At 49.0% G+C, this 13,046-nt stretch overlaps 1 protein-coding gene across 4 annotated transcripts in view; it reads left to right on the top strand.

Moving 5' to 3' along the window:
* Positions 1–12,637, top strand: part of LOC106610569 (maternal embryonic leucine zipper kinase) — a 31,057-nt gene extending 18,420 nt beyond the window's left edge. For 2 of the 4 annotated variants that reach the window (XM_045723024.1, XM_045723027.1), the window contains 7 exons: positions 3,814–3,900; positions 5,193–5,327; positions 6,035–6,121; positions 6,220–6,520; positions 10,480–10,588; positions 11,645–11,807; positions 12,508–12,637. In XM_045723024.1, coding sequence (XP_045578980.1) covers positions 3,814–3,900; positions 5,193–5,327; positions 6,035–6,121; positions 6,220–6,520; positions 10,480–10,588; positions 11,645–11,807; positions 12,508–12,615 — 990 coding nt within the window. In that variant the 3' untranslated portion in view covers positions 12,616–12,637. The remainder of the gene's footprint in view (positions 1–3,813; positions 3,901–5,192; positions 5,328–6,034; positions 6,122–6,219; positions 6,521–10,479; positions 10,589–11,644; positions 11,808–12,507) is intronic. The other 2 variants (XM_045723025.1, XM_045723026.1) reach the window with 2 other exon arrangements.
* The last annotated feature ends 409 nt before the right edge of the window (positions 12,638–13,046 follow it).

Raw genomic sequence — 13,046 nt, 5'->3', positions numbered from 1 at the left:
TGACTCCCCATAGTGTCTTTCAGTGGACCCCCATGAGTCTTTCAGTGGACCCCCATGAGTCTTTCAGTGGACCCCCCATGAGTCTTTCAGTGGACCCCCCATGAGTCTTTCAGTGGACCCCCCCATAGTGTCTTTCAGTGGACCCCCCCATAGTGTCTTTCAGTGGACCCCCCATGAGTCTTTCAGTGGACCCCCCATGAGTCTTTCAGTGGACCCCCCCATGAGTCTTTCAGTGGACCCCCATAGTGTCTTTCAGTGGACCCCCATGAGTCTTTCAGTGGACCCCCATAGTGTCTTTCAGTGGACCCCCCATGAGTCTTTCAGTGGACCCCCATGAGTCTTTCAGTGGACCCCCCCATGAGTCTTTCAGTGGACCCCCCCATGAGTCTTTCATTGGACCCCCCATGAGTCTTTCAGTGGACCCCCCCATGAGTCTTTCAGTGGACCCCCATAGTGTCTTTCAGTGGACCCCCATAGTGTCTTTCAGTGGACCCCCATGAGTCTTTCAGTGGACCCCCCATGAGTCTTTCAGTGGACCCCCATAGTGTCTTTAGTGGACCCCCATGAGTCTTTAAGTGGACCCCCCATGAGTCTTTCAGTGGACCCCCCATGAGTCTTTCAGTGGACCCCCCCATGAGTCTTTCAGTGGACCCCCCCATGAGTCTTTTAGTGGACCCCCATGAGTCTTTCAGTGGACCCCCCCATGAGTCTTTCAGTGGACTCCCCATAGTGTCTTTCAGTGGACCCCCATGAGTCTTTCAGTGGACCCCCCATGAGTCTTTCAGTGGACCCCCCATGAGTCTTTCAGTGGACCCCCCCATGAGTCTTTCAGTGGACCCCCCATAGTGTCTTTCAGTGGACCCCCCATAGAGTCTTTCAGTGGACCCCCATGAGTCTTTCAGTGGACCCCCATGAGTCTTTCAGTGGACCCCCCATGAGTCTTTCAGTGGACCCCCATAGTGTCTTTCAGTGGACCCCCATGAGTCTTTCAGTGGACCCCCATAGTGTCTTTCAGTGGACCCCCATGAGTCTTTCAGTGGACCCCCATGAGTCTTTCAGTGGACCCCCCATGAGTCTTTCAGTGGACCCCCCCATAGTGTCTTTCAGTGGACCCCCATAGTGTCTTTCAGTGGACCCCCATAGTGTCTTTCAGTGGACCCCCATAGTGTCTTTCAGTGGACCCCCCCATGAGTCTTTCAGTGGACCCCCCCATGAGTCTTTCAGTGGACCCCCCCATGAGTCTTTCAGTGGACCCCCCATGAGTCTTTCAGTGGACCCCCCCATGAGTCTTTCAGTGGACCCCCCATGAGTCTTTCAGTGGACCCCCATGAGTCTTTCAGTGGACCCCCCATGAGTCTTTCAGTGGACCCCCATAGTGTCTTTCAGTGGACCCCCATAGTGTCTTTCAGTGGACCCCCCATGAGTCTTTCAGTGGACCCCCCCATGAGTCTTTCAGTGGCCCCCCCATGAGTCTTTCAGTGGCCCCCCCCATGAGTCTTTCAGTGGACCCCCCCATGAGTCTTTCAGTGGACCCCCCCATGAGTCTTTCAGTGGACCCCCATAGTGTCTTTCAGTTGACCCCCCATGAGTCTTTCAGTTGACCCCCCATGAGTCTTTCAGTTGACCCCCCATGAGTCTTTCAGTGGACCCCCATGAGTCTTTCAGTGGACCCCCCCATAGTGTCTTTCAGTGGACCCCCCATAGTGTCTTTCAGTGGACCCCCCCATGAGTCTTTCAGTGGACCGGGTAGCCTGGAGGCAGGTAGTCTGGCGGTTAGAGGAGGCGGGCGGCCCGGCGGTTAGAGGAGGCGGGCGGCCCGGCGGTTAGAGGAGGCGGGCGGTTAGAGGAGGCGGGCGGCCCGGCGGTTAGAGGAGGCGGGCGGTTAGAGGAGGCGGGCGGCCCGGCGGTTAGAGGAGGCGGGCGGTTAGAGGAAGCGGGCGCCCGGCGGTTAGAGGAGGCGGGCGGTTAGAGGAGGCGGGCGGCCCGGCGGTTAGAGGAGGCGGGCGGTTAGAGGAGGCGGCGGCCCCCCCCCCCGTACCTGTTAAATGTTGAAGACACATTTCAGTTAAATACATTCTGGTGGTTAGAGGAGGCGGTTAAATACATTCTGGTGGTTAGAGGAGGCGGTTAAATACATTCTGGTGGTTAGAGGAGGCGGTTAAATACATTCTGGTGGTTAGAGGAGGCGGTTAAATACATTCTGGTGGTTAGAGGAGGCGGTTAAATACATTCTGGTGGTTAGAGGAGGCGGTTAAATACATTCTGGTGGTTAGAGGAGGCGGTTAAATACATTCTGGTGGTTAGAGGAGGCGGTTAAATACATTCTGGTGGTTAGAGGAGGCGGGCGGCCCGGCGGTTAGAGGAGGCGGTTAAATACATCCTGGTGGTTAGAGGAGGCGGGCGGCCCGGCGGTTAGAGGAGGCGGTTAAATACATCCTGTTGAACAACTGACTAGGTATCCCCCTTGTCACCCTAAACACACATTAGTGCTTTTTGAGGTTTCGGTTTGATTATAATTTATTATTTAAAGTATCACGGTTTTCCGTTTCGATTATATATATAATTTTTAAAACATTTAAATTCACTGTGTGTTGAGTCCCATGATGGTCGTGACTGTCCAGTACTGCTGATCTAAACTCACATTACTGTATTTTAATAACATATTTCAGTTGTTACATTGTCTATATTACATTTAGTTTTATTTAATGACTTTATTACTTCATTCCAAAGTCATCATTTCATTTCTATAGAGCTGCTGTTTGATTTAAAAATCACTATTTCAGTAGTTCTTCAAGGTAAATAAGACTTTTATGACTGTTGAATACCAAATATCAATCATTTAGATCCTGTATTTTCAGGTAGAGATACGTCACGAAAGACACGTTTGAGCTCAGAAAAAACGGAATAAAATGGTATTCTAGTAATTGAACCCCCCCCCAAAAAAATTATTTGCGTTTTATTATTTATTTTACGTAAAAATAAAAGTTAAATAACCAACATTTCATTTAATCACTCAGATTAATGTATTGTCTCTGTCCCTGTCCCTCTCTCTCCTCTCTCTCCCCCTCTCTCTCTCCTCTCTCTCCCCCTCTCTCTCTCCTCTCTCTGTCTCTGTCCCTCTCTCCTCTCTCTCCTCTCTCTCCTCTCTCTCTCTCTCTCTCTCTCTCTCTCTCTCTCTCTCTCTCTCTCTCTCTCTCTCTCTCTCTCTCTCTCTCTCTCTCTCCCCCTCTCTCCTCTCTGTCTCTGTCCCTCTCTCCTCTCTCTCCTCTCTCTCCTCTCTCTCTCTCTCTCTCTCTCCTCTCTCTCCCCCTCTCTCCCCCCCTCTCTCTCCCCCTTTCTCTCCATCTCTCTCTCTCATCTCTCCATCTCTCTTTCTCCATCTCTCCCCCCTCTCTCCTCTCTCTCTCTCCCCCCCTCTCTCCCCCTCTCTCTCCCCCCCTCTCTCCCCCTCTCTCTCCCCCTCTCTCTCCCCCCCCTCTCTCTCCATCTCTCTCTCATCTCTCCATCTCTCTTTCTCCATCTCTCTCCCCCCCTCTCTCCTCTCTCTCTCTCTCTCTCTCTCTCCCCCCCTCTCTCTCCCCCCTCTCTCTCCCCCCCTCTCTCTCCATCTCTCTCTCCATCTCTCTTTCTCCATCTCTCCCCCCCTCTCTCCTCTCTCTCTCTCTCTCTCTCTCTCTCCCCCCTCTCTCTCCTCTCTCTCTCCCCCTCTCTCTCCATCTCTCTCTCCATCTCTCTCTCTCATCTCTCCATCTCTCTTTCTCCATCTCTCCCCCCCTCTCTCTTCCCCTCTCTCCCCCCCTCTCTCTCCTCTAGTTGGGTTATATAGATGAGGACTGCATCACTGAGATGTCCGTCAACCTGAAGAACTCCAGGCAGAGCAGCCTACAGCTGGTCAATGAGGTATTATTAACCAATCAGGCTTCATCAGTAGTGGTAAGGGGGGGTTCATCAGTAGTGGTAAGGGGGGTTCATCAGTAGTTGTAAGGGGGGTTCATCAGTAGTGGTAAAGGGGGGGGTTCGTAAGTAGTGGTAAGGGGGGGGTTCATCAGTAGTGGTAAGGGGGGGTTCATCAGTAGTGGTAAGGGGGGGGGGTTCATCAGTAGTGGTAAGGGGGGGTTCATCAGTAGTGGTAAGGGGGTTCATCAGTAGTGGTAAGGGGGGGGTTAATCAGTAGTGGTAAGGGGGGGGGGTTAATCAGTAGTGGTAAGGGGGGGGGTTAATCAGTAGTGGTAAGGGGGGGGTTCATCAGTAGTGGTAAGGGGGGGTTCATCAGTAGTGGTAAGGGGGGGGTTAATCAGTAGTGGTAAGGGGGGGTTCATCAGTAGTGGTAAGGGGGGGGGGTTCATCAGTAGTGGTAAGGGGGGGGTTCATCAGTAGAGGTAAGGGGGGGGTTCATCAGTAGTGATAAGGGGGGGGTTCATCAGTAGTGGTAAGGGGGGGGGTTCATCAGTAGAGGTAGGGGGGGGTTCATCAGTAGAGGTAAGGAGGGAGGTTCATCAGTAGTGGTAAGGGGGGGGTTCATCAGTAGTGGTAAGGGGGGGGTTCATCAGTAGAGGTAAGGGGGGTTCATCAGTAGTGGTAAGGGGGGGTTCATCAGTAGTGGTAAGGGGGGGTTCATCAGTAGTGGTAAGGGGGGGTTTGTGGTGTAGAGTAGTGTGTAGTGTAGTTAGTGTAGTGTAGTGTGTAGTGTAGTGTAGTGTGTAGTGTAGGGTAGTGTGTAGTGTGTAGTGTAGTTAGTGTAGTGTGTGTAGTGTAGTGTGGTGTTGACGGGTTTCTCCAGTAGATGGCAGTATAACACAGCTGATTGAATGAATCCTGACAGTTATTTTATACATGAATTCATCAGACATATGTGTGTGTGTAGATATATATCACACACACACACACACACACACACACACACAGGACCAGTCAAAAGTTTGGACACACCGACTCATTTTAAGGGTTTTTCTTTATTTTGACTATTTTCTACATTGTTGAATAATAGTGAAGACATCAACACTATGAAATAACACATATGGAATCATGTAGTAACCAAAAAAGTGTTAAAACAAGTCAAAATATATGTTATATTTGAGATTCTTCAAACTAGCCACACTTTGCCTTGATGACAAGCTTTGCACACTGTGTGTGTGTGTGTGTGTGTGTGTGTGTGTGTGTGTGTGTGTGTGTGTGTGTGTGTGTACACACAGTGGAAGTACGACCAGACCACTGCCACCTACCTGTTGCTACTCTCTAAGAAACAGAGAGGGAAACCTGTCCGGATCAGGCCTCAACTTCCTGTCTGTGATGTCATATCCTGTTCACCTCAACACCTGGGAGTACAGGTCAGAATCTACTGCTACCTCTTTCCTTTCTCTCTCTCCTCTCTCCCTCTCCTCTCCTCATTCTCCCTCCTTTCTCTCTCCTCTCTCCCTCTCCTCATTCTCCCTCTCCTTTCTCTCTCCTCTCTCCCTCTCCTCATTCTCCCTCTCCTTTCTCTCTCCTCTCTCCCTCTCCTCTCTCCCTCTCCTTTCTCTCTCCTCTCTGCCTCTCCTCATTCTCCCTCTCCTTTCTCTCTCCTCTCTGCCTCTCCTCATTCTCCCTCTCCTTTCTCTCTCCTCTCTGCCTCTCCTCATTCTCCTCTCCTTTCTCTCTCTCCTCTCTCCCTCTCCTCTCTCCCTCTCCTTCCTCTCTCCCTCTCCTCATTCTCCCTCTCCTTTCTCTCTCCTCTCTGCCTCTCCTCATTCTCCCTCTCCTTTCTCTCTCCTCTCTCCCTCTCCTCATTCTCCCTCTCCTTTCTCTCTCCTCTCTCCCTCTCCTCATTCTCCCTCTCCTTTCTCTCTCCTCTCTCCCTCTCCTCATTCTCCCTCTCCTTTCTCTCTCCTCTCTCCCTCTCCTCATTCTCCCTCTCCTTTCTCTCTCCTCTCTGCATCAGTCCAGTTTAAGCTTCGTTGCCTTGAAAAGTGAGGAAACATATTTATGTTCCTTTTCTCTCTCTCCCTCCCCCTCTCTCTCTCTCTCTCTCTCTCTCTCTCTCTCCCTCCTGTCTAAGAAGACTCTACTCTTCGGTGATGATGATGCTGAGGACTGTTGCTATGATAACGACCTGCCCTGGGTTCCGCTCACACCCCAACAAGAGGTCAGGGGTCATCGCTCTCTCTCTCTCTCTCTCTGTCTCTCTGTCTCTCTCTCTCTCTCTCTCTTGTTATCAACATTCTTGTTTCTGTCTTCCTGAAGAGAGCGACCTGTCCGTCAGCTGAAAAGAGGCGGGATCAAACTAACCACGCCCCCACTCCGAAGAAGGAGCCAATCACACACCACCACCGTCGCCAGGAGAGGCGGGACCTAGGCCTGGAACGGACCAATGAAAACAAAGAGAACGTTGCCGTGGCCAATAAGGATGCTGATATATTTGCTTTGCCCGCCCCCCGAACCCCAGTAGCCAATAGGAAGGCGAATCGGCCCAATAAGAGGGTCTTGACTACACCAACCCATAATAACACCAACAAGGTTGGCAACAGGGTAGACACACCCCAAGGTAAGACCACACACACACACACACACACACGCACACACACACACACACACACACACACACACACAGCACAAACACACACACACACGCACAAACACACACACGCACAAACACACACACACACGCACAAACACACACACGCACAAACACACACACACACGCACAAACACACACACGCACAAACACACACACACACACGCACAAACACACACACGCACAAACACACACACGCACAAACACACACGCACAAACAAACACACACACGCACAAACACACACACACACGCACAAACACACACACGCACAAACACACACACACACACGCACAAACAAACACACACACGCACAAACACACACATGCACAAACACACACATGCACAAACACACGCACACACACACGCACACACACACACGCACAAGCACACACACACACACACACGCACAAACACACACACACGCACAAACACACACACACGCATAAACGCACGCACGCACACACACACACACACACACACACACATCCTGATTCCATTTTATTTTTTTCCCAAATTCATTTTTTTCCTCTTTTTGAGGGGGGTTTCTCTCCAAATCAGACTTTATTTCATTTTTTTCATAGAAAAACAACTCAATTGGATGTTTTAAGGCCACAACTATGCTAAAACGACATCAGAAGACCACTAGATAGCAGACAGCCTTTAATCCCAATCTCAATACGGTGTGTTTCTGTAGCTCCCAGCCTTTTAATCCCAGTGATCACCTCTCAATACGGTGTGTTTCTGTAGCTCCCAGCCTTTTAATCCCAGTGATCACCTCTCAATACGGTGTGTTTCTGTAGCTCCCAGCCTTTTAATCCCAGTGATCACCTCTCAATACGGTGTGTTTCTGTAGCTCACAGCCTTTTAATCCCAGTGATCACCTCTCAATACGGAGTGTTTCTGTAGCTCACAGCCTTTTAATCCCAGTGATCACCTCTCAATACGGTGTGTTTCTGTAGCTCCCAGCCTTTTAATCCCAGTGATCACCTCTCAATACGGAGTGTTTCTGTAGCTCACAGCCTTTTAATCCCAGTGATCACCTCTCAATACGGAGTGTTTCTGTAGCTCACAGCCTTTTAATCCCAGTGGTCACCTCTCAATACGGTGTGTTTCTGTAGCTCACAGCCTTTTAATCCCAGTGATCACCTCTCAATACGGTGTGTTTCTGTAGCTCACAGCCTTTTAATCCCAGTGATCACCTCTCAATACGGAGTGTTTCTGTAGCTCACAGCCTTTTTAATCCCAGTGGTCACCTCTCAATACGGTGTGTTTCTGTAGCTCACAGCCTTTTAATCCCAGTGATCACCTCTCAATACGGTGTGTTTCTGTAGCTCACAGCCTTTTAATCCCAGTGATCACCTCTCAATACGGAGTGTTTCTGTAGCTCACAGCCTTTTAATCCCAGTGGTCACCTCTCAATACGGTGTGTTTCTGTAGCTCACAGCCTTTTAATCCCAGTGGTCACCTCTCAATACTGTATGTTCAGTACATTGAGTTGATTCCCTACTAAAGTTGATTCCCTACTAAAGTTGATTCCCTACTAAAGTTCAATACCTTCCCTGTAGCTCAGTTGGTAGAGCATGGTGTTTGCAACTCCAGGGTTGTGGGTTCGATTCCCACGGGGGGCCAGCACAGAAAAAAAAAAAGTATGAAATGTATGCATTCACTACTGTAAGTCGCTCTGGATAAGAGCGTCTGCTAAATGACTAAAATGTTTAAAAAAAAAATGTAAATGTAATACGGTGAGTTGATTCCCTACTACAGTTCAATACGGTGAGTTGATTCCCTACTAAAGTCCAATACGGTGAGTTGATTCCCTACTAAAGTCCAATACGGTGAGTTGATTCCCTACTACAGTTCAATACGGTGAGTTGATTCCCTACTACAGTTCAATACGGTGAGTTGATTCCCTACTAAAGTTCAAAACGGTGAGTTGATTCCCTACTACAGTTCAATACGGTGAGTTGATTCCCTACTACAGTTCAATACGGTGAGTTGATTCCCTACTACAGTTCAATACGGTGAGTTGATTCCCTACTAAAGTTCAATACGGTGAGTTGATTCCCTACTACAGTTCAATACGGTGAGTTGATTCCCTACTAAAGTTCAATACGGTGAGTTGATTCCCTACTACAGTCCAATACGGTGAGTTGATTCCCTACGTTGAGTTGATTCCCTACGTTGAGTTGATTCCCTACGGTGAGTTGATTCCCTACGGTGAGTTGATTCCCTACGGTGAGTTGATTCCCTACTACAGTCCAATACGGTGAGTTGATTCCCTATGTTGAGTTGATTCCCTATGTTGAGTTATGTTGAGTTGATTCCCTATGTTGAGTTGATTCCCTATGTTGAGTTGATTCCCTATGTTGAGTTGATTCCCTATGTTGAGTTGATTCCCTATGTTGAGTTGATTCCCTATGTTGAGTTGATTCCCTATGTTGAGTTGATTCCCTACGGTGAGTTGATTCCCTACGGTGAGTTGATTCCCTGTGGGGGTTTTAAAGGGACATACAGCCCCCCCACCACCACTCAGAATCAGAAGTGGCACATTTGCAAGTTAATTGTATTCTGCTAATAGTCATTTAGCAGCTTTGTGCCGAAGACTCATATTCATCTGATTTATCTCTCGCTCTCTCTGTGTGTGTGTGTGTGTGTGTGTGTGTGTGTGTGTGTGATTATGATCACCGTCGACCCCCAAAAATGTGCCCCGTTTTTAAAATGTTTAATAATAGCTAGCCTAATGCTAACTAGCGTGGCTAACGCCATAACAGTTATTTGTGATTGAGTGGGATGCTAATGCTGTTAGCTATTAGCTGTTATCCCTCTGCGTTTCAATGAGAGCGATGATAATGATGGTTGGTTTATTATGTATCCTGCTCTGTCTCAGCCTTTCACTGGATCCTGGCTTTTACCTCTGACAAATAATACAGACGATATAGAGATAGATCTATATAGATAGAGAGAGATCTATATTCATCTATAGAGATAGATAGATCTATATAGAGAGAGATCTATATATATAGAGAGAGAGAGAATATAGATAGATAGATCTATATATAGAGAGAGAGAATATAGATCGATAGATCTATATATATAGAGAGAGAGAATATAGATCTATCTCTATATAGATCTATGTAGATATAGATGGATTTAGAGAGAGATCTATTTATTTATTTATTTATTTCACCTTTATTTAACCAGGTAGGCTAGTTGAGAACAAGTCCTTTATTTAACCAGGTAGGCTAGTTGAGAACAAGTTCTCATTTACAATTGCGACCTGGCCAAGATAAAGCAAAGCAGTTCGACAACATACAACAAGACAGAGTTACACATGGAGTTAAACAAACATACAGTCAATAATACAGTAGAAAAATAAGACTATATACAATGTGAGCAAATGAGGTGAGATAAGGGAGGTAAAGGCAATAAATAGGCCGTGGTGGCGAAGTAAATACAATATAGCAAGTAAAACACTGGAATGGTAGATTTGTAGTAGCAGAAAGTGCAAAGTAGAAATAGAGTTAATGGGGTGCAAAGGAGCAAAATAAAATAAATAAATACAGTAGGGGAAGAGGTAGTTGATCTAGATCTATAGATCTATGTAGAGATCTGTGAGCAGTTTTTCAGTAATAATATTGATGTCACACATTCTCTCTGTGTAATTTATAACCCACCTCTCCAGTCCTGCTACAGCTGACAGCTCTGTCCAGACCAACACACCAGGGACCGTGTGTGTGTGTGTGGGTCCCTGGGCGTGTACTGTGACAGGTGTTGCTGTCTCTTTCCCTGCTCTCTGTCCCATGTGGTGTGTACTGACATGTGTTACACACTTTTCCCGTGTGTGTGTGTGTGTGTGTGTGTGTGTGTGTGTGTGTGTGTGTGTGTGTGTGTGTGTGTGTGTGTGTGTGTGTGTGTGTGTGTGTTGCAGGAGGAGGCGGCAGTACTTGCAAGGACCCGTCGAGGAAGAGACAGAGGGAGAGAGTGGAAAGAAAGGAGGAAGAAGAGATGGAGATGCTGACCTTCAGCCCAGAGAGAAGGTATGATGGAGATGCTGACCTTCAGCCCAGAGAGAAGGTATGATGGAGGAACTGTCCTTCAGCCCAGAGAGAAGGTATGATGGAGGAACTGACCTTCAGCCCAGAGAGAAGGTATGATGGAGGAACTGGCCTTCAGCCCAGAGAGAAGGTATGATGGAGGAACTGACCTTCAGCCCAGAGAGAAGGTATGATGGAGATGCTGACCTTCAGCCCAGAGAGAAGGTATGATGGAGGAACTGTCCTTCAGCCCAGAGAGAAGGTATGATGGAGGAACTGACCTTCAGCCCAGAGAGAAGGTATGATGGAGGAACTGACCTTCAGCCCAGAGAGAAGGTATGATGGAGGAACTGACCTTCAGCCCAGAGAGAAGGTATGATGGAGGAACTGTCCTTCAGCCCAGAGAGAAGGTATGATGGAGGAACTGACCTTCAGCCCAGAGAGAAGATATGATGGAGAAACTGACCTTCAGCCCAGAGAGAAGGTTACTGATGATGACTTGATAAAGACAGACAACAGAAAGTATCCATTCTATCCCGAGGTTAGAATGGAGGGTTTGGCTGGGGGGTCCTTGGCTCATCCCGAGGTTAGAATGGAGGGTTTGGCTGGGGGGGGTCCTTGGCTCATCCCGAGGTTAGAATGGAGGGTTTGGCTGGGGGGGGTCCTTGGCTCATCCCGAGGTTAGAATAGAGGGTTTGGCTGGGGGGGGGTCCTTGTCTCATCCCGAGGTTAGAATGGAGGGTTTGGCTGGGGGGGGTCCTTGGCTCGTCGTGTTCTAGCGACTCCTTGTGGCGGGCCGGGCGCCTGCAAGCTGACCACGTTTGTCAGTTGGACTGGGGTGTTTCCTCCGTCACGTCGGTGAGGCTGGCTTCCGGGTTAACCGAGCCGTGTGTTTTTTAAGAATTAGAGCTGCTTTGACCTTCGACCTCTCCCGAGTCCGTTGGGGAGTCGCAGCGATGAGACAACATCCAATTGGATATCAGGAAACTTGGGGAGGAAAAATATCAAAAAAGAACCTCTGGTCTTGAGATCGTTGTCCTCCGTCCGTCCGTCTCTTAGGTCCCGGTCCTTAGACCTGGCGGGGGCGTCTCGGGGGGACAGCGGCCAGAAGAGGAAGGGCGGTAAGGTATTCGGCAGTCTGGAGAGAGGGCTGGATAAAGTCATCACCATGCTCACACCCAGCAAGAGACGAGGGCTACGGGACGGACCACGCAGGATCAAGGTACATATATATAGACACCCCCTATAGGATCAAGGTACATATATATATATATATATATATATATATATATATATAGACACCCCCCTATAGGATCAAGGTACATATATATATATATATATATAGACACCCCCCTATAGGACCAAGGTACATATATATAGACACCCCCTATAGGATCAAGGTACATATATATAGACACCCCCCTATAGGACCAAGGTACATGTATATAGACACCCCCTATAGGATCAAGGTACATATATATATATAGACACCCCCTATAGGATCAAGGTACATATATATAGACACCCCCTATAGGATCAAGGTACATATATATAGACACCCCCCTATAGGACCAAGGTACATATATATAGACACCCCCTATAGGATCAAGGTACATATATATAGACACCCCCTATAGGATCAAGGTACATATATATAGACACCCCCTATAGGATCAAGGTATATATAGACACCCCCCTATAGGACCAAGGTACATATATATAGACACCCCCCTATAGGATCAAGGAACAATCACTCAGTCTTACATAAACTCAAACTGACTCTCTCTGTCTCTCTCCCTCGTCTGTCTGTCTGTCTGTCCCCCCCTCTCTCTCTCCCTCCCCCTCTCTCTCTCTCTCTCTCCTCTCTCTCTCCCCCCTCTCTCTCTCTCCTCTCCTCTCTCTCTTCTCTCCTCTCTCTCCAGGCCCAGTATAATGTAACATTGACCAGTCAGACCAACCCGGACCAGGTGTTGAACCAGATCCTCGCCATTCTACCGGAGAAACACGTCGACTTCGCACAGAAAGGGTGAGCGCCCGCACACAGTGCCAGCCAGGCCCCTCCCTCAGAAAGCCAGGCCCCTCCCTCAGAAAGCCAGGCCCCTCCCTCAGAAAGCCAGGCCCCTCCCTCAGAAAGCCAGGCCCCTCTCTCAGAAAGCCAGGCCAGGCCCCTCCCTCAGAAAGCCTGGCCCCTCTCTCAGAAAGCCAGGCCCCTCTCTCAGAAAGCCAGGCCCCTCCCTCAGAAAGCCAGGCCCCTCCCTCAGAAAGCCGGGCCCCTCCCTCAGAAAGCCGGGCCCCTCCCTCAGAAAGCCAGGCCCCTCCCTCAGAAAGCCAGGCCCCTCTCTCAGAAAGCCAGGCCCCTCTCTCAGAAAGCCAGGCCAGGCCCCTCTCTCAGAAAGCCAGGCCCGTCCCTCAGAAAGCCAGGCCAGGCCCCTCTCTCAGAAAGCCAGGCCTGGCCCCTCTC

This window comes from Salmo salar, chromosome ssa08 (assembly GCF_905237065.1).
Source record: "Salmo salar chromosome ssa08, Ssal_v3.1, whole genome shotgun sequence".
Lineage (NCBI taxonomy): Eukaryota > Metazoa > Chordata > Actinopteri > Salmoniformes > Salmonidae > Salmo > Salmo salar.
The sequence above is the reverse complement of the archived record's forward strand: the minus strand, read 5'-3'. Positions and strand labels throughout refer to the sequence as shown.